We start from the raw sequence: 19643 nt of genomic DNA, 5'->3' as shown, positions 1-19643 counted from the left end.
CCTCTCTGTAGAAGTCCATGTTGTACGCCTTCAGTAGCTAAAGAGGTTCGCGCCCCCGAAAATAGCGGATCTACTATTAGATCTGCTATTTTGGCCAACTTGGGCCAAAAGTGCCCTTTTAGAGAATTTCAGCCCCTGCCTCTCTAGCATTCTCTGCACGTCCCTGGACCTGGACTGATAATAAACCTTCCGTACAGTGAGATCATATGAAATACTCGATGGATTTGTGCTATACATTGCGTTTGAAGTTGAATGTTTCTGGGCTTTCTTAGGGCCACTTCACCCCTTTTGCAACCAGATCTTATTTGAATGACACTAACTAAAGTTTTCAAATAAATGTAGTGGAGTAAAAATACAACATTTGCCTCTTGAGATGTAGTGGAATAGAAGTAAAAGTACAGTACTTGTACGTAAATGTACTTAGTTACTCTCCACCACTGGTAGTTGATGTGCCACTGCCAGACAGCTCGCTTTGCTTCATGCCACTGAAGCACATCCAGACATTTGTGAAACCCAAACAGCATCCCTGCAGCCAATTATTATAACGGCATCCATCCAACGTAGGAGCTCTGTTCCTGTGATGTGTGAATACTGATGCACAGAGCAGCTTCTTTCAAATGAAAAAGTGCTTCATTTATTTTGGAGGGGCGCTAGCATGGCATGCATGGCTTTCCGAAATTAAGTCATAGGCCAGCCATTAATAGTTTGTTTAGAGCCTAAAATTATAAATTCCCCGTCCCCAGCCAAGTCTATGGACTTTTATGTTTGTATAGGGCAGCAAATTACAACGCAAGACGTCATCTCGCTTGTAATTCATTTATTTCATTTTTCACAGACATGAGAACATGCCTCCCAAAACACAAGTGTGAAATTTTAAATTGCCCTCATAACTGGGGCAGTGAGTGAAGCACTTATATGTTATGGTATATTGCAAGTTCAATATCTCATTGATATTGCAGAGCCAGATTCTTTCGTTGTTTTCTCAATGACAACTTCATTGCAAGCACAGCAGGCGAGGAAGTGCTGTACTGCAGTTGCACTGCAGAAGTTATTCCGTAAGGTGTTTTTCACCAAATACTTCCAGCATGGCTCATTGATGAGGTAGTGGTCTGTATATAGGTCGGATCTGAAAGTAGCCTTTCACTGCAGTGTCTCTGATATCCCTCTGCTGGGACACTAAGTACTGTATATGCAAATGCAAAAACCTAATTTAATCCATCACTCTTGCATGATGTCACAGCCCCACATCTGTTGCCGTTTTGCAGTAGACATTTTGCATCCTACAATCTGTATTGTGATTTGTGAAAGTGTTCAATTCAAAGCCAATTCTGTTTGTGACAGAGGCCATCATTTATAAAGGAAGCGTAGAAATCACCATAGCGTAGAAATCACCATACTGTAGATCCGAGTCCAGGAATACAGACGGACGGAAACTGACATCTCCATACAGTATATGTGCACAAAAGGGACACGGACAGACAACTTCATTGCAAGCACAGTAGGCACAGGTGTGATGGCAGCAAAGCGTCCCGGAACTCTAGTTTGACTCAATGCGTTGTCTGTTGTTTAGCCAACTTTCCAGGCATAATTTTAGAAGTGATGAATGAGGCCCTCTGTCTCCATGATTGTACAGTCCCCATTTGGGACTGTGGTGGTTCCCTCAGAACATCCACCCTGTTAATGCAGTAATATTATCACAATATTGTGTACAATATAGGCCAGAATAATGTCTGACACTTTACCTATAGTGCGGTACACAGCCGTGCATATTTTTGAGGGGCGAGCATGGGATCTTCAGCGTGTTTGAGTAGATGGTGCGCTGTGATTGGCCAGTCGCTGTGATTGACAGCCTAACCTAACCCTAACCTCAGTAAAACTATAAAACTCAGTGGCTGGGGGGCGTTTGCAAGGACCCGGAAGAACGACGAACCCACAAGTTTACATGCAAGCTTTTGAGGGGCGCTAGCCCCTTCAACGTCTGGCTTTCAGAAAATATGTAAAACAGGACCCCACTCGTGTCGTCATGTGGCAGCCAAGTCTATGGATTTTTTATGTTTGAAAAAAAGAAACCAAAAGACATGGCCAAAGCATTTCCAGGGGTCCCCGCTCCCCGGCCAAAACCGTTGAGAACCCCTGATCTAACCTAATGTGATAGATTGTCTTTAATACTTTGTTTTTAACCTGTAAATCTCGTAATTACAACTACATTACACACTTATGTTAGGGATACGCAGGATTATGTTAGATTTAGATTTTAACACAACTTGTGCCCAAGACGTCTCCAGACGTCCTAGGAATTATGTGAAGAGTAGTGGCTGCTATTTTGTTCAGATGCCAGATTGTCAAACTATGAGCTGCACTGCAACTCTACAATTGAAAACGGTCATGGTGTTTGGGGACCAGGGTGCAGTGTCCCAGCCAGTTAGAAACGGTCGGCTGAGGCAGCAGCTAGAGCCAGGCAGTGGAGCAACTTTGACAATGGAGATTGCCACTATATTTCCACACTCATCCCAGAGAGGCTCAAAACGTGTCGCAGTGCAACACGTTTTGAGCTTGTAGATCACCTATTGTTTCTATTATTTGAATTGAAATCCTGAATATTATTTTTGCTATTTTTTTTTAATTGGAATCCTGAAGTAACCTTTTTATTTAATTTCAAATGCATTTAGTTATAGTTATGTTAACTGTATGTACTAAATTCAAATACATTGGACATACATATTTTTTAATACTAGTCATTAAGCTACAGACTGAAGTCATGTTTACATTTTGTAAACAGGAATTGTAACAGCTGAAATTAATCATGTATCAGTTTTTAGATATTAACCTGCGGGCCGCATGTGGCCCCCGGTTGCCTATGTATGCTGTAGAGGCTGCTGGTCACCTGCTCCATCTACCTATGTATGTATGCAGTAGAGGCTGCTGGTCACCTGCTCCATCTATCTATGTATGCAGTAGAGGCTGCTGGTCACCTGCTCCATCTATCTATGTATGCAGTAGAGGCTGCTGGTCACCTGCTCCATCTATCTATGTATGCAGTAGAGGCTGCTGGTCACCTGCTCCATCTATCTATGTATGCAGTAGAGGCTGCTGGTCACCTGCTCCATCTATCTATGTATGCAGTAGAGGCTGCTGGTCACCTGCTCCATCTATCTATCTATGCAGTAGAGGCTGCTGGTCACCAGCTACATCTATCTCCTCCCGCTGCCCCGGGGAAGTGTGTCAGCTCCTCCAGGTTGGACTGTAATTAGACAGTGGTGGGAAAAATTATTACTTAAGTAAAAGTACGAATCCTGCAATATAGAAATTCTGTGTTAACAAGGAAAAAGTCCAGAATTCAAAGTGTACTTTAGTAAAAAGAAGTATTGGCATCAAAATGTACTTAAAAGTACCAAAAGTAAAAGTACTCATTGTGCAGAATGTGCATTTGAAGTTTTCAAATGTATAACAATCTTTTGAAAATACCAGTTCTACAAGCTCACAATGCATCGCGTTGCGAGTACAATATTTGAAATTGGTGTAAAGTCTAATTGTACTTAAGTACAGTACTTAAGTACTTTACACCACTGTAATTAGAACAAAGTCTCCTGTCCCCAGGGCGCCTCCTATTCCTCTCTGTCCTCCCCATCTCTCTCCCTGCCTCCGCTCAAAATCGTATGTCCGTGAAACGGCGCAGAAACCTGTTCAGTGGCTGTAGTAGTTGCTGCTTTTGGAGCTTGGTCTGGGACTCGCGGGTTGCGTCGAGGCTATCTGAGTTGGCAAGGCATTGCTTGGCTCGTTCGTCATCCCCGTTCTGTGATGTGGGCGGAGGAGGGTGGATCAAAGACGGCTCAACCGGGCCGGAGGGAAATTGTGAGTTTGCGGAGGTTGTGAATTATCAATGGTCACCACCAGACAAGGTCAAGCTGCAGCAGTCTCAGATCTATCCCTTTACTGAACTGAGTGTCCTTACAGTGCATATAGATTTCCATAGTAATGCTGCAATGGGATGAGGCTAGACATGGCTTATTGTGTATACAAGGCTGCTGTATTGCATGAAACGCCCGGTTTAAAACAAGCCTATATTTAGAAAATCTTTAATGGCGCAGCACTACAAACAGCTGTGCAGGTTATTTGTGGCTAAAGCAAATAATGAAGCAAACTACACAGTCATCTTCACTACTCTGTGTGTGTGTGTGTGTGTGTGTGTGTGTGTGTGTGTGTGTGTGTGTGTGTGTGTGTGTGTGTGTGTGTGTGTGTGTGTGTGTGTGTGTGTGCGTGTGTGTGTGTGTGTGTGTGTGTGTGCACCTCGTTTCGGACTCCTTGACGCAACAGCTGCATTGCTGCCGTTTGTTTTCATTGACCTTCAACGTGTGTTGACATCATTTGTCTCATTTCTGGCAACAGTGGAATTGCAATTGCGTTTCGTTTTAGCTCAATTTGGGAACCCATCGACAAAAAATAAATAAATAAACCTCACAGTGAAAAGAATAATTCCCATTCCCATCACTATTACCTCAGTCTGTGTTCACTCATGAGCAGCTCAGCATAACTTCCTCCAGGGGAAAGAGAACCACCAGTGTGAACGTTTTTATTGTAGAAATAACTGACAACGTCGTTTATAAAGGGTAAAGTACGTGCTTACCAGTGAGTCTGGGGGTTTGAATCCACCGCGGTGCATCCGGCTCTGTCGAGCATCTATTCTATACGAACATAGTTGGCCCGTGTTCGGTGGAGGGAAGCCGGTGGGGGGTAGGGGGGTACGTCCTCCCAGTGGGGGCTCCTCACTGGCAGGTGTGTCAATAGGTTACAACAACAGTGACACAGAGATGTGTGTGGGGAGGAATTAATAATAATAATAAGCATGACTATATTGAGGTGAAAAATGTGAAAAAAGCAAAGGACCTGCTCTGTCTATAACTCGTTCATTCAAACAAATGTTTGTAATAACCGTTTTGATAATGGCCAACGCATTTTCGGGGGTCCCCAGCCAAAGATGTTGAGAACCCCTGCTGTAGATTACACACGGATGGACCAGATACAAAGCATACTCTCTCCCCATGCCTTCAGCCTGGTGGAGACATTGAAACGCGTCACATCATGAAGCTTTGTGTGCTTGTAGATGTGCTATTATTATTTTATCGTGAAAACGTGTGCACATCTTTGAATATGTATTCTTTCACAGCGAACGTTTAACTCTTTGTTTCTGGGGGGTTCCTGGAACAACATATCTTCAGATGGGGGTCGGCGGCCAAACGTGCATCATTTTTGCGCTCCTTGACATTGAAAAGTTTGAGCACCACTGATACAGAATCATACGTTTTTCAGAAAACTCACGATTTGTAGAATCGACCTCAGGTCTAAATGGGTAAAAGTGTTTAAGGCTACATGTTTAACAAAATAATCTTCTCCCTTTGTCTCCCAGGTGGTGGCATATCACTACTGTCAGGCCGATAACACCTACACGTGCCTGGTACCTGAGTTTGTGCACAGTATCGCCGCCCTGCTGTGCAGAGCACACCAGCTCAGCGCATACCGAGAGCTGCTGTTGAAAGAGCCCCACCTACAGAGCATGCTCAGTCTCCGCTCTTGCGTCCAGGACCCAATGGCTGCCTTCCGGAGGGGCGTGTTGGAGCCACTCGCCAACCTCCGTAAAGGTACAGCACAGTGCTTTACAGCTTCCCAGGGTTTGACCACTGTAGGTGTCTTTATTACAAGACGTTTTATTAAAGGTTATGTCATTTACGCTCAATATTTGATTGGAATCATTATTATATAATAAATGGTTAATGGTGGATTTATATAGCGCCTTCCAAGGCACTTTACATAGATTGTGCTTTACATTCACTCATTCACACACACACACACTAACTCTGGGGGAGCCCGGGTTCGAGCTGGCAACCTTGTGGTTGCCATCCGGCCACTCTACCCCTGACCCACCGCCGCCCCACAGCATATATACTGTATATAGAATGCTTGTTCCATAACAGGGCTCCCCCTGTTTCTCCAGGTCTTTAGTAAACGGAAACAAATATCCACTCTTTTTTCCCTATCGGTCTCTCTCCTTATTGGATGAAATTGCTATCAGCATATAGAGCTATTTAACACATATATTACAACAAAGAAGAAGAATAAATCACCTTTAAATTCACAGATCACGTCATTGTGGCTTTTCTTCGAGCAGTGACATGCTATATACAGTACAGGAAATATACAGTATTCTTTAGTGTAGCCGAGTTTTATTTTGCTATATTTCTTTTCTTATTTTGTGATTTCCTCACGGGCCTTTTGTAAACTGTGGCAGTTACTTAGCAGGTACTTGTTGAAGTGTCAATACTAACAAGAATCCCTGAGTCTTTGTTTACCGTTGAAGGCTGCATACAGTTACAGTCACCCTACAAGTCATTTGGTGAGGCATTATTAGAGTTCCAATCTGTGTTGTTTTTGGCAGCAAATTTATATTTTAGTTTAGTCATAGTCTTTGGAATAAAACTAGACTAAAATGTATTTTGTCAGGCCTTGATGCCGTCGTAATGGCTGATTTTACACTTGCTGAAAATAGCCGATCTACAAGCTGTGTAGATCACAAAGTGGTGGGAAATGGTGGAAAGTAACTAAGTACATTTACTCAAGTACTGTACTTAAGTAACATTTTGAAGTATTTGTACTTTACTGGAGTATTTCCAATTTACAATACTTTTCTTTTTTACGTTTATTTGAAAACTTTAGTTACTATTTACTTTGTAGATTCTGATTATTCTTACAAAACATTAACCACTTTGAGCTTGTAGATCTGCTATTTTCAAAATAATTGATGAAAACTTGTGAAATTGAACATTCTGCATAATTTGAGTACTTTTACTTTTGGTACTTTAAGTACATTTTGATGCCAATACTACCAAATACCAATACATTTTGAATTCCCGGCCTTTACTTGTAATGGAGTACTTCTACATTGCAGTATTGATACTTTTACTTAAGTAAGACATTTGAATACTTTTTCCACCACTGGGAATACAAAACCTCAAGCTGCAGCTTGGCTGCGGTCACAGTGCCAAGGTAATTGCTTTGTGTTGAGGCGAGCAGTGTGGATTATTTTCTTTTTGTACTGATTTTAATTGACAGTGCACATGAAAATGGAATGTGTTTGCTGCAGCTATATAGTTTATCTCCAAGCTGAGCCAGGAGGGAACGTGTAATTCAGGCAGCTGAAGTGAACATCCCCTCTAGAAAAGATGCATACAAGATGAGCTAACTACACAGTAAAAAGTCCTGTACATTTCTCCATTTGTAAAGTCGGTGGCAAGTGACTCATCGCTCAGCCGAACACATCTCTCTGTTTTGGTGGTCACCTACCTTATCACCTAAAACTGGAGTATGAATAGGCCTGTATGGTTCCATTTTCACACTCTGTGTTAAAGCAAAGTATAGTACTGTACTTATTTATCGCAAGTTACATCATTCACAAGAGTGACTAGTAGAGTGACCCTATAGGGTAGGTGTGCATGGTCGACTGCTTGTCATGGCCCACTAGGATGAAACATGATGGGTCCACATCCTCACATCGCTCTCTCCACTGGATGCCTCATGGGTGAGAATATTTAAAACGTGTAGAGAAATAGAGAAAATACCAGATCCATTATGCATACAACATGTCGTGAGCTTGTAGATATGCTGTTTTCTCCGTATGACACCATTACAACAACTGGCAAGATAGAGCTTAAGTGGTTAACATTTTCCTTCTCTGCAGAGCAAATCTTTAATGCGACATTCCAGCAGGCGGTTGAGTTGTGTGTTGAAGCCGAGTGCTAGATCAGCCATAGAAAAGGCCCCTGCTGTAGTGTGCACACTGTGCTGTAGTGTGCACACTGTAGTGTGCACACTGTAGTGTGCACACTGTTTGCCCTACGCGGCGCAGAGCCCACGTAACCGTTCTGCACAGCTGGCCTTGTGCAGTGTCGATTTTTAAATCACACCAGTCCACACATTTACTTAAAAGCAGAATAGGAATGTGAAAACCCCAGTGACACTCTTAGTATTAAAGCAGTGCTGTAAGCAAAATCTAGCCAACCTACAGTTATTAGTCAGTTTAGCATTGTGGGTAGAAGTCTGTGTTTAAAGGTGTAGTGGAAGGGTCTGGTGGCTCAGCCACTTAGTTCTTAGGACCCGAGATTAGAGTTCTCAACAGGGCTGAAAATTAAGTTAATTAAATTAATAATAACGGTATCTATCTTTTCTGTGTCCAGAGAGGAAAATCCCAGAAGATGACCACATCATCTTGATAGACGGGTTGAACGAAGCCGAGTTCCACAAGCCAGACTACGGCGACACCATTGCCTCCTTCATCACCAAGATCATTGCCAAGTTCCCCTCCTGGCTCAAGCTGGTGGTCACTGTACGAGTCAATTTGCTGGTAAGTTCCCCATCTGTGTTAAAAAAAAAAGTTTGTCAAACGGTCCACGGTTCTGTTATGGTCCGTAGAAAATGTAATGGTGGTGGACGAGGAAGTGGAACGATTGAGGAAGGGAGATAGAGGCGTTTTGTTTTTTTGTAACAGAAGCCCAGGGGCAAGTATTAAACAGACATATAAAATATGAAAATAACACTCAATCCCCTATCCCACCCTCCCCCCCACCCACAAAAACATGTTAAGGGCTTATGTTGTTTTGGAGTTAATGTTGATTTCGTCGACTAAAACTATGACGAAAAATGGTCATTGACTACCTTTTTTCACTGAGGAAGACAAAATAGAAAATATGAAACTAAGCTATGATGACTAAAACTAAGACTAAATATTCTGACAATTTCGTCAATTAAAAACTGGACTAAAATGTCAGGGAGGGACTAGTGGAGAAGAGATCCAGTAGAACTAAAAGACAATTTATAAATGTTATGCTTTGTTGCATGCTGAAAATAGCTCACAACACTTCGCAGTGCGACGCGTTGTGAGTTTATAGATTGGCTAATTCCAGCAAGTGTAAAATCAGCCATTACGATGCCATCAAGGCCCGCCAAAATACATTTTAGTCGACTAAATCACACTAAAACATTCCAGATGACTAAATTGTGACTAAAATTAAATGAAAATTATTGAATTTGCTGTAAAAAAAAACAACACTATAATGGACTATCCGGCATCTGCTCAATGAGATTAGCTTGACTTGATGTTTCTCTCAACAAAAATGTGACACTGCAGTTCCCAGACAGTGCCAAGTGAATGAATCTCGCTAACAAACCTCCAGTGGAATCTGGCATGGATCTTTGATGTGACACCAGGCTGGGCAGATTCTGACACATGTAAAAGATGAAACCGCTTCATGTGGCATGCATGTGTGTTCCTGTCACAAATTGGCCCTCTGCAGTGTATTCCCTCAACAAAGTGTGAGTTCTGAGAAGAATCGGAAATATACTAGCGTCGTCAACCGGGTAAAACGAGACGGCTGAGTAACACCAGTTCTAACCAGTCAAGGAGATGGGAGGATGGGACTATACGTTGAGTCCACATGATGTGTCAGCTTGGCTGACAGACAGCCAGAGTTGTACTTATTAATGCCCATTCAGAAGCCAGGCCTGGTGCACTGCCCATCAGTATGCACAAGGCGAGTGAGCCTGCTCGCCACCATAGATGGAGCAACAGCTCATTTGTTTATCCCCACGACCGCAAGAGGGAATTGAAATTCTTTGTGGCAAGGTTCCGTGGATAAGATGAGTCATCGCAGTGGTTATATTATCCGCATTTCACATTCAGGTTTTTTATAACTAGTTTCATTAGTCCTCTCATATTTGGGCCATGTCTGTCATGTAGAAAATAGTTTTATTTTTATCGTTTTCACCCGTCTGTAGAGTGTAACGCCCTGCCATGGTAAAGGGATGTCATAGGGCTAAGTTGGACAGCAACTGGCCTCAAAAGTAGTTAACCACATGAACCCTAGGGGATTCTGGGAATGTCATAATAACCGAACATACCGAACAACGTATGTTGTGAGCTTGCACTGTAGAGGAGCTATTTTTGACAAAGGGATTTGGTGTAGCGGGAAAGAAAGTATAGGGCCAAGTACAGACCCCTGGAGGACCCCGTTCAACCAAATACAGTGTATAAAGTATATACTGTGTCACAATGTCAGAAATCACATGAAATAAAAAGTAAGAAGGCTGAATCAGTCATGTACGTGGTGGTGGAAGCAGGGCAGCAACTTGTGCAATACACCAGGTGGTTGTTTTTGAACATTCCTCAATTCATAACCATACACTGCCCCAGGAAGCCCGGCAGGCGAGGTGATCTGGTGTTGATTCACAAATCCCTAAGAGGTGGAAGGCTCCATCATATTGGATGTTGCACCTGTATCCTAAGGTGTTACTGACACCGTGGGCCATCTTGTAGATTATACCATGTGTGCCTGCGTGTGCACGTGTCTTCGCACACGCGTCTCACCCCAGCCGTCCCTTTTTCACGATGACGAGGAGGAGAAGGTGTTATCTCACCGTGGCAATGTTTCTCTATAGCCTCAGACAGGCCAGGAATTGGAGGATTATGGCGCATTGATTTTCCTGAACCCTAGGATGGAGATTGAAGCGTGCGGCTTCAGGGTTCACGCTGCTGCCTGCCCACTCCACGAGTCCCCATTAATCCCCATAAATCCTGGCGGCCAAGCTGTACATTTTGATGCCAATACTTTTGTACTTTTACTCAAGTAAATCTTTAATTCCGGACATTTACTTGTAATGAAGTATTTCTATATTGCAATATTGATACTTTTACTTGTGAAGAATGTGAGTACTTTTTTCCACCACTGCACGTGGTGTCTGCAGTGGTTGGATAACTCTCTGACGCAGTAGATGCTGGTGACTGTGCTGCTGGCCGCCCTTCACCAGATAACAATGGAACACACACTAGGAAGGGCACCTACGGACGGCTGCAATTCTAAACTGGCCCCTGTAAAATCTGAATCCCCCCCACTGTTAATAAATATTTCAATCAATCAATCAAAAGGCCTCACGTTGAACAGAGTGCTGACTTTTACTTTGAGAATCCAATTTTGTACTGTGTAGTCAGAAGAGAAACGATTTTAGATGGTCATACGGGCGTTTAAAAAATGCTCGTTAACATTCAGACATGAAGACCATTAGCCTTTGACGAGCCTCGCGTATATTTTTGCTTTGAGGAGAAGGTTAAAGGACAACTTTCGTTTTTTTCAACCAAGGTTCATGTTTTAGGTTATTAGAGAAAGTAAAAGATGAGTGTTCATTTGCTGCTTTCTTTCATTTTAGGGATTTTAGCTGTTTTTGACAGGCATTCGAGCATGGGGAAAAATGTGTATTCTTTTACATTTTTTAAAAATGTATTCACTATAGTCCTACTAGAACACTAATCTTTTACATTCTCTAATAACCTAAAACATGAACCGTGGTTGAAAAAATTTGTCCTTTAAGCACGCCGTTTGTATGCTCCATTTTGGAGAAGTGTCCACAGTGTCCTGGAAGCAGTCTTTGGTGTTGACATTCCTTTTGATTTTAAAACCATGTATCTTGCAGATCTGGGAGGACTTCACTTTGCAAAGCAGGATCAGTATCTAATGAGGGTATTGCTGGTGGCATCCAAAAAAGTGGCTTACAAATGTTATACCAACTATAAATTAATGGATTGATTTAATCTATGGTATATTTATTATGGAAAGAATTACATTCAGCTTTAGAGGCCAGGTTGAAGTCTTCACAGATAACTGGTTTAGATGGATTGCTCATATCTCGACAATGAGACCTGATTTTGTTTAACCTGTAGAAGCAGTTTGAGGTACTTGTATTTATGATCATCAATAGAGAAGAGAGGCAGACTTCCCCCCCTTGTGTGTATTGTATGTATATTGTCTTGTTTTGTATTGTCAATTGTCAGTCGTTTTGTTTGTCTGATTAAAATTCAATAAAAAGTAAATTGAAAAAAAAATAAGCATGCCGTTTGCTCCTCGAATGTAATTTTGGTTTTATTACTGTCCTAATCTCATGACCTTGTTCTTTGTTTTTTGTTTATTTATTTATTTTTCCTCCTGCAGGAGATCACCAGCCTCTTGCCTTTCTGTAAGATCTCCCTGGACGACTTTGTGGACAACAAGGAGATCGACGAGGATCTCAACGCGTACATCCAGTACAGGATCAACGGTGGCAAGGAGATACTGAACAACATCAGCCTCAACGGGAAGGCGGACCCCGTGGTGGTGGGCAAGCTGAGCAGCCACCTGATCTCCCGCAGCCAGGGCTCCTACCTGTACCTCAAGCTCACCCTGGACCTGTTTGAGAGAGGCCACCTGGTCATCAAGAGCGCTGGCTACAAGGTACAGTGTTTATTTTGTTGACAAAAGAGGACTAAAACTATGAATTTAGATACATTGACAAGTTCGTCAAAGAATAAAAACAAGACTAAATATGAACTCATTGAACGTCGGGGACTTAATTAACGTGTTTTTCATGAAACCGCACACAACACTGTCACGCTATTTTCAGCATGCTACCAAGTCTAAAATCAATCATCACGACGCCATCAAGTCCCGCCAAAATACATTTCAGTCGACTATTTGAACTGATCAATAGAATATTAATTAAGTACGTACATATAAATGTTTTTAGAAGCATCTTCCATAGATATGAAGGTTCTCAGAAATGTGATAAAAGCAAAGCCTCATATCTGTGATTTCTTCAACCGGTTGGTTGGCTGTCATGTGGAACAGCAGCAACAAAGAATGACAATTCCCGAGCATCACTCCTAAACGTTCAGTCATGAGATCTTATTTTGCTTTATTCCACTACCACTTACTACAAAGGTGGTGCCCGTGTCGTTGGCCGAGCTCTACCAGCTGCAGTGCAACATGAAGTTCGCGAGCCACGCAGCGTTCGAGCGCTCGCTGCCCGTGCTCAACGTGGCTCTGGCCTCGCTGCACCCCATGACAGACGAGCAGCTGCACACGGCGGTCAACGCGGGCTGCGTGCGCGGCACGCTGCCGTGGGAGGACTTCACGCAGCGCATGGAGCTGCTCTCCTGCTTCCTGGTGCGACGGCGGGACAAGACGCGCATGTTCTGCCACCCCTCCTTCCGGGAGTGGCTGGTGTGGCGCGCCGATGGAGAGAGCACCGACTTCCTCTGCGACCCCAGGTACAGATTTTTTTTTTTACGCATTTTTTTTCACCCAGTGTCAATTGTCTTAAGTGTAATGCTGGGCGCTACACTCCCTCTGCCAACCTGGGGAGAGCAATGGACTGACCTCATGCTTCTATCAATGCATGAGGAGTCCAAGCCGCTTCTTTTCACCTGCCAGGGGAAAGTTTCCAACACACGTTATTCCAACCAGTTCCTTTCCCCTTCATCAAGCGCCCCGGCTGACCAGGAGTTTTAGAGACCGGGGTTACTGCATGTTTTTTGTGAGGGTACTTACCCTAGGGGACACGGGAGAAACTCCACACAGAAAGGCCCTTTCGCCAACTCCACCTAGGGCATGGGCACTGATGACACAGAGGAGAGAACACGCCTGCAGCGCCCACAGATTTCCCATTTTCACCTTGCAGCGCTGAAGGCGATAACATTGTGTGATTCCTTTTTCTCGTTCGAGTTTACGGCATTACGTCTTTTTCCCCATACAGACCCTTCAGCAGTGTACAAAATGTCACAGGACAGGTTAACAGCTGCAGCGTCCATAAAACAAAAGCACTGACAAAATATGGTACTGTACATAAGACAAAAAGGGCATTGTAAGAGTTATTGGTTGTAGGTCTAGCAATAATTCCAAGGGTATGTAGTTCATCACAGGCACAAATAATCTCCCCATGGAAAAATGTATTACAAATGTTGGCTTAAAGGAAAGTGTTGCTGATTTTCAACCTATATCCCATTGTTTCTGATGAGAGCAGATCAATAAAATTGTGTGTCAAGAAATTGCAGCAAAGCTTTCCTTAAACAATAATTATGTAAAAGATACAAGTTAAGCTAAAGAATCCTAAAAAGTCTATAATCATGTGCAAATGGTGTCTTTCTAAACTTGATGTAACTGATTTTAATGTTGTTCATCTGTTGGAGAGTTGGTTGAGTGCAGGGTTGATGTTGTAATCACAACATTGTTATATCAAATGGAGGCTGTGACGTGTAGTGCTGTTTCAAACTCAGCATGAGTGGAAAAGAAAAAGTGTTGCCACAGGAAGCTTAGAAAAAATAACAAGGTATCGCATAACACTCAGATGTTGATGATTCACCTTGTTGGGCTGAAGATATTGTGTTGTCGAGTAATAGGATGACTCACTTCTGATGGAGGGGAAAGGAACTGGTTGGAATAACGTGTTCCTTCCACGCGCTACGTCCAACCAGGGAAACTCCCCCCTGTCAGGTGTAAAGGAGCAACTTGGACACTCAGGCATGAAGGGAGCATGAGTTAAGTCCGTTGCTCTCCCCAGGTTGGCGGAGGGTGTGTAGAGCCCAGGATCACAGTAGATGATTGGCACAGGGGTGGGTGAAAAATGGGTTACAAAATCGTGGGATAAAAAATATATTGAATAAAAAAAAAGGATGACTCACTTCTGCCACAATTTCAATTCAATTTTATTTTAGTACCAAATCACAACAGGTTTTCAGTGACAGTGGGCTCAGAATGAGGAAAAGGACGATGTTAGGAGCTTATAATACATTAATTTGGCCTCCCGGTTAGCATATGAACGGTTCTATCGCTAGATCACGGCGGCGACCCTGGCTCGAAAACAGTGCATTCTGTTTTGGCACGAGATCACCGTCTAAAGGCGTCTATGCTAAATTATTGCTAACTGGAGGGAATGTTAACTGAAAGAAATGTCAGGCAGACCCGGCCAGGTTCTAGAACAATGGCAGCCACACACAGATGATCCTGAGCTTCAAGAGGAAACTGAGCATCCATTCTTGTGTGCTGGGTATTTGTTTTGAAATTGAAACATCAACTGCTATTCGTAACTCAATCACTGATCTATTCTGATCTTCTGGTTTGTTACCAGCGCTGAACGCATATAGCCTACAGGGACATTTGCTGCAAGCTGCATGGCTGAAGTTATGTTCCTATCAAGGTGGAATGTCAAGTCTTCCTTTGGTTCTAAGCTCTGGATATTTATCAGCAGCTCAAGGAGTGTCATCATTGTACATCCTGCTAACAAAGTCTTCTCAGGTTTTTGTTTTTTGGTATTGCTTTGCAGTGAAATGAACAGCTGTTAATAGTCATACAATTAGTTTAATGTCAAATTTAATAATGGGAGTATGAATTGACTGAGAACAATTGGTTTACACTTGTTTCAATTGCATACCGGTAAGCTATATAGAGAGAGACATACATTAACTATTTATATATGCATATATATTAACCTGAATATGGCATATACAGTATATGCAGCATAAGCTATATTCTGCATATACTGTACTCGCATAATATGTTAATATATTTTATATAAAACCATTAGTCTTTTCATGTCGCACACCCCCTAGAAGGCGCCCGCACACCACAAGGGTTTACACCACACCACAGTTTGCGAACCACTGGGTTACACTGTATAGGCCTAGGTCCTTCGTCGTAGCAGTGGGTTCCCTTTTCTTCTTTTTAATTTTTTCTTCTTTTTTCCCAAGTAGCAAATTCACTGTTTTGAATAATTCAAGCACTGCACCCACATGAAATTTGAACAAGTACTCTAATTTGCTTTGCTTTCCACATGAGCTTCCATGAGTTTGCGCTGAAAAAAGAAAGAAAAGTAAACAGTTGTATTCTCTGTCCTTGATGTCTACTCTAGACGACAGTTGCAGACTAATCAGAAGAGCACTTTGTGGAATAACGCCTCATAATGATGCCACATTTCCCTTCACGCTCAAGAGTGTAACAAACATTTCAGTGAAAAGACTTCAATTTTGAGCGAGGCAGAATAATGCAATCAGCCCAGGAGCATGAGAGTGGTGATGTGATATCACCAGTATTTTTTTAAACATTTAACATATTACAACATATTACAACGTAATGTTTTTTTTTTGGTCAACCAAGGTTCTTGTTTTAGGTTATTAGAGAAAGTAAAAGATGAGTGTTAATTTTGTTGTAATTTGCTGCTTTAGCCCTTTGTTTGAAGGCCCCGCCCCCTTGTCAAAAATAGCTGAAATCGTTAAAACGAAAGAAAGCAGCAAATGAAAAGAAATTAACACTCATCTTTAACTTTTTAGAATATCAACCTAAAACATGCCTGGGTGACAGCAGACTGCTAGGCGAGCACTGGTGCTTTTGCATGGGGGGTCAGATCAACATATGGAATGAATTCTGTACTGGCCATATATGGAGCGTGTCTTCAGTGTACAGGGTAGGCCCGTCTAGAGTTTGAATGGACAGGTATCAGTCAAAAGGGAGACATCAAAGATGAAGGATGGATGGGGAAGGATCAACTTATGGAATGTCAGAACAGGTTCTGTCATATATCCAAGGGTTTGAGGTCAGATGTAGAGTTGCTGGCCAATATTGATGATATCAGTTATGTCCATATATGGGCTTAATTAGCCTTTCACTAAGTCCCTCTTCAACCCATCCTTGTCCAATAGGCACGTTAGCAACAAAGAAAGCTTGACCTGCATAGCAACCGTTGTTAAACTATTTGGATTGGCATTGGACAATCGCTTTTTGGGGTGGGATTTAGTGAAGGGCTAATTGCAACAGCAGGTCGCTTTTACCATATACTATGACATCAGGGATCTACATCACTGATGATGTCACGTAATGTCACGAGACCTGGGCACCATATATGGGGCTGTCCCCATGTAAGGGGATTTTGAGTGATACACGGACTGACAGACAAAAAACGTACAATTTCATAGTAAATGCGACCTGCCGTCGCAATGATCTACTTCTATGTTATATTTGATACACAAAAACATGTAGACAAAATAATGTCTGTTAACGCTCTGGAAGTCATAGAGTAGCTGGTAAGATTATAATTTGCAGCCTTTGAAAGACTAGACCAGTGCTTGGCCTACTACGGGAACGAATCGATACAAGTCAGGAACAATGCAAGTGGGGAATTTAAAAGGTCTATGGCATGATACATTGTGGGAAGAATGAATGGTCTCTAGATTTGGGAACAATAACGTGAGTAACCTTTTGTGTTGTTGTTTCCTGCGCAGAAGTGGCCACGCCCTCATGGCTTTCATGCTGTCCCGCCAAGAGGGGAAGCTAAACCGCCAACAGACCATGGAGCTGGGCCACCACATCCTGAAGGCTCACATCTTCAAGGTACTGTACAGCTACCATTACTACCATTACCACTACTACAACAGACCATGGAGCTGGGCCACCACATCCTGAAGGCTCACATCTTCAAGGTACTGTACAGCTACCATTACTACCATTACCACTACTACAACAGACCATGGAACTGGGCCACCACATCCTGAAGGCTCACATCTTCAAGGTACTGTACAGCTACCATTACTACCATTACCACTACTACAACAGACCATGGAGCTGGGCCACCACATCCTGAAGGCTCACATCTTCAAGGTACCGTACAACTACCATTACTACCATTACCACTACTACAACAGACCATGGAACTGGGCCACCACATCCTGAAGGCTCACATCTTCAAGGTACTGTACAGCTACCATTACTACCATTACCACTACTACAACAGACCATGGAGCTGGGCCACCACATCCTGAAGGCACACATCTTCAAGGTACTGTACAGCTAGCCAGAGAGGTGGAAAACTGTACTTACGGACAGATTTGAGGTGTTTACACTTTACTGTAAGGAGTATTTCACATTTATTTTTTTAAGATAAAATAAAAAGAGTTAAATTGACATTCAGGATTCTGCATTTCACGTATGTGCATAAATATGCTTGGGTGCATTGCGTTAACCTGGTGTGTGTGTGTGCTCATTTGCAGGGCCTGAGTAAGAGGACAGGCGTGTCGTCCAGCGTGCTCCAGGCTCTGTGGATCAGCTGCAGTGCTGACGGCCTCTCGGCAGCGCTAGCATCGCTGAGGAACCTGTACACGCCAAACGTCAAGGTGAAGCCCAGCAATGTTTTTACTGTTTACGACAGTGTCGCGTGCCAAAAAGGAGCTGACCCACGAGCTGAACAACACGTAAAGCGGCGCGTTGTGAGCCTGTACGTACATTGGCTATTTGAACTAGTTGGGGTCCCGGGCAAACGTCTAATCACTGTCTGGAGATTGTAAAGCTAATGCCGCTGATGGTTGCGGGCTGTGTTACGATAAGTATTATTATGTGTGTTGCTGGAAGCACTCAAGGTATAGCGTGCAATCCTGGGATTGATGAACGCCACCGCTGAGTGAGAGCCACATGGAGATACTCACTGGTTTCAAATGGATGCATCTTGCTCTGTTGCCATTAGCTCCATGATCCATGGATCATCCCTGGTGCTCTCTACAGGGAGGATGAGGCTATTTCAGACTATCGGTAATTTAATAAACAACTGCGACGTTAATGGTAGAGCCTGCAATTTGTTATTCCTTTTTTTATGTTTAATTTTGCTGGCCACATGTGTACCTCCCCACTTTGTTGCAGAGGGGAGAAAATCATTGGCCTTTTCCAGGAAAAAGCCATTAGTATGTCGTAATGATGTATTCTGGCTTTAAGCGAAACGATGATATATTTTTCTTTGTCATTAACATTAGTATTACAGTGGGGCTCCATCAGCTGCTGCCCACCCCCACTCTGTGAGTTATGTTGGATGCATGGAGCATCACTCACAGAGCGGCCTTGTTTTGTCCTCCTCGGGGAACACAAGGGAACAATATTGTTAATTTATGCCATCGCAGTTCCACTACATACAGTACAGCCAGTTCCATTTGCTGTTTCTAATGCTCAATTGACTCCACAGCTCTGCTTGATCAAGCAATTATTATTCGTTTCCCAGTCAATAATACATGGAATACAGTATTTACTGTATTCCACATCACAATGTCAATGTCACACTTTACTGTGTGTGAGCTTTGAACAGATTTCAAGACCAGTATGATATAATGCATCACACTTTACAAAGCTATTAGAGAATTAGTTAAAAACAATCGGCCCAGGTGGCTGGCGTAGCTGCTAATCCGGCCTGACAAGTGTGTCGTGGGTTCGAGTCCCGATCCCGACAACCTTTGCTGCATATCACCCCCGATCTCTCTCTCCATTTCCTATCTACTGTACACTATCAATAAAGGGTTTTTTGTATATATTCCTGATATAATTGGCATATCAGTAATGTTTTTTTTCTTTCAACATCTGCACTTTGGCATCAAAAATATGAAAAGAAGAAAAAAAAACATCTGGGTGTTTGGCCATGTGTCTGTGTCGTCATCGCTTGTCGTTCTGACAACCAGGTGAGCCGTCTGCTGATGCTGGGCGGCGCGAACGTGAACTATCGCACGGAGGTGCTGAACAACGGGCCGGTGCTGTGCGTCCAGTCCCACCTGGGCCACCAGGAGATGGCCGCCCTGCTGCTGGAGTTTGGAGCCAGCGTGGACGTGCTGTCCGAGAACGGCATGAGCCCTCTGTGTTTCTCGGCCGCGGCCGGCCACCTGGGCCTAGTCAACCTGCTGTGCAAGAGGGGAGCCAAGGTGAGACACATATACTGTACCTACACACTTCACCCAGCAGATGGGTGCTCAGATGGATCAGATGAGGGTACAG

The 19643-nt window shown here is 43.1% G+C and overlaps 1 protein-coding gene across 3 annotated transcripts in view; it reads left to right on the top strand.

Moving 5' to 3' along the window:
* Positions 1–19643, top strand: part of tanc1b (tetratricopeptide repeat, ankyrin repeat and coiled-coil containing 1b) — a 140063-nt gene that overhangs the window by 101234 nt on the left and 19186 nt on the right. For all 3 annotated transcript variants that reach the window (XM_080786507.1, XM_080786508.1, XM_080786506.1), the window contains 7 exons: positions 5405–5636; positions 8226–8392; positions 12027–12305; positions 12792–13120; positions 17123–17231; positions 17888–18010; positions 19334–19570. In XM_080786507.1, the coding sequence (XP_080642633.1) occupies positions 5405–5636; positions 8226–8392; positions 12027–12305; positions 12792–13120; positions 17123–17231; positions 17888–18010; positions 19334–19570 (1476 nt within the window). The remainder of the gene's footprint in view (positions 1–5404; positions 5637–8225; positions 8393–12026; positions 12306–12791; positions 13121–17122; positions 17232–17887; positions 18011–19333; positions 19571–19643) is intronic.

This window comes from Protomyctophum bolini (genome assembly GCF_963924005.1).
Source record: "Protomyctophum bolini genome assembly, chromosome: 16".
Classification (NCBI taxonomy): Eukaryota; Metazoa; Chordata; class Actinopteri; order Myctophiformes; family Myctophidae; genus Protomyctophum; species Protomyctophum bolini.
Note: the sequence above shows the minus strand (reverse complement) of the source record. Positions and strands in the feature narration are given on the sequence as shown.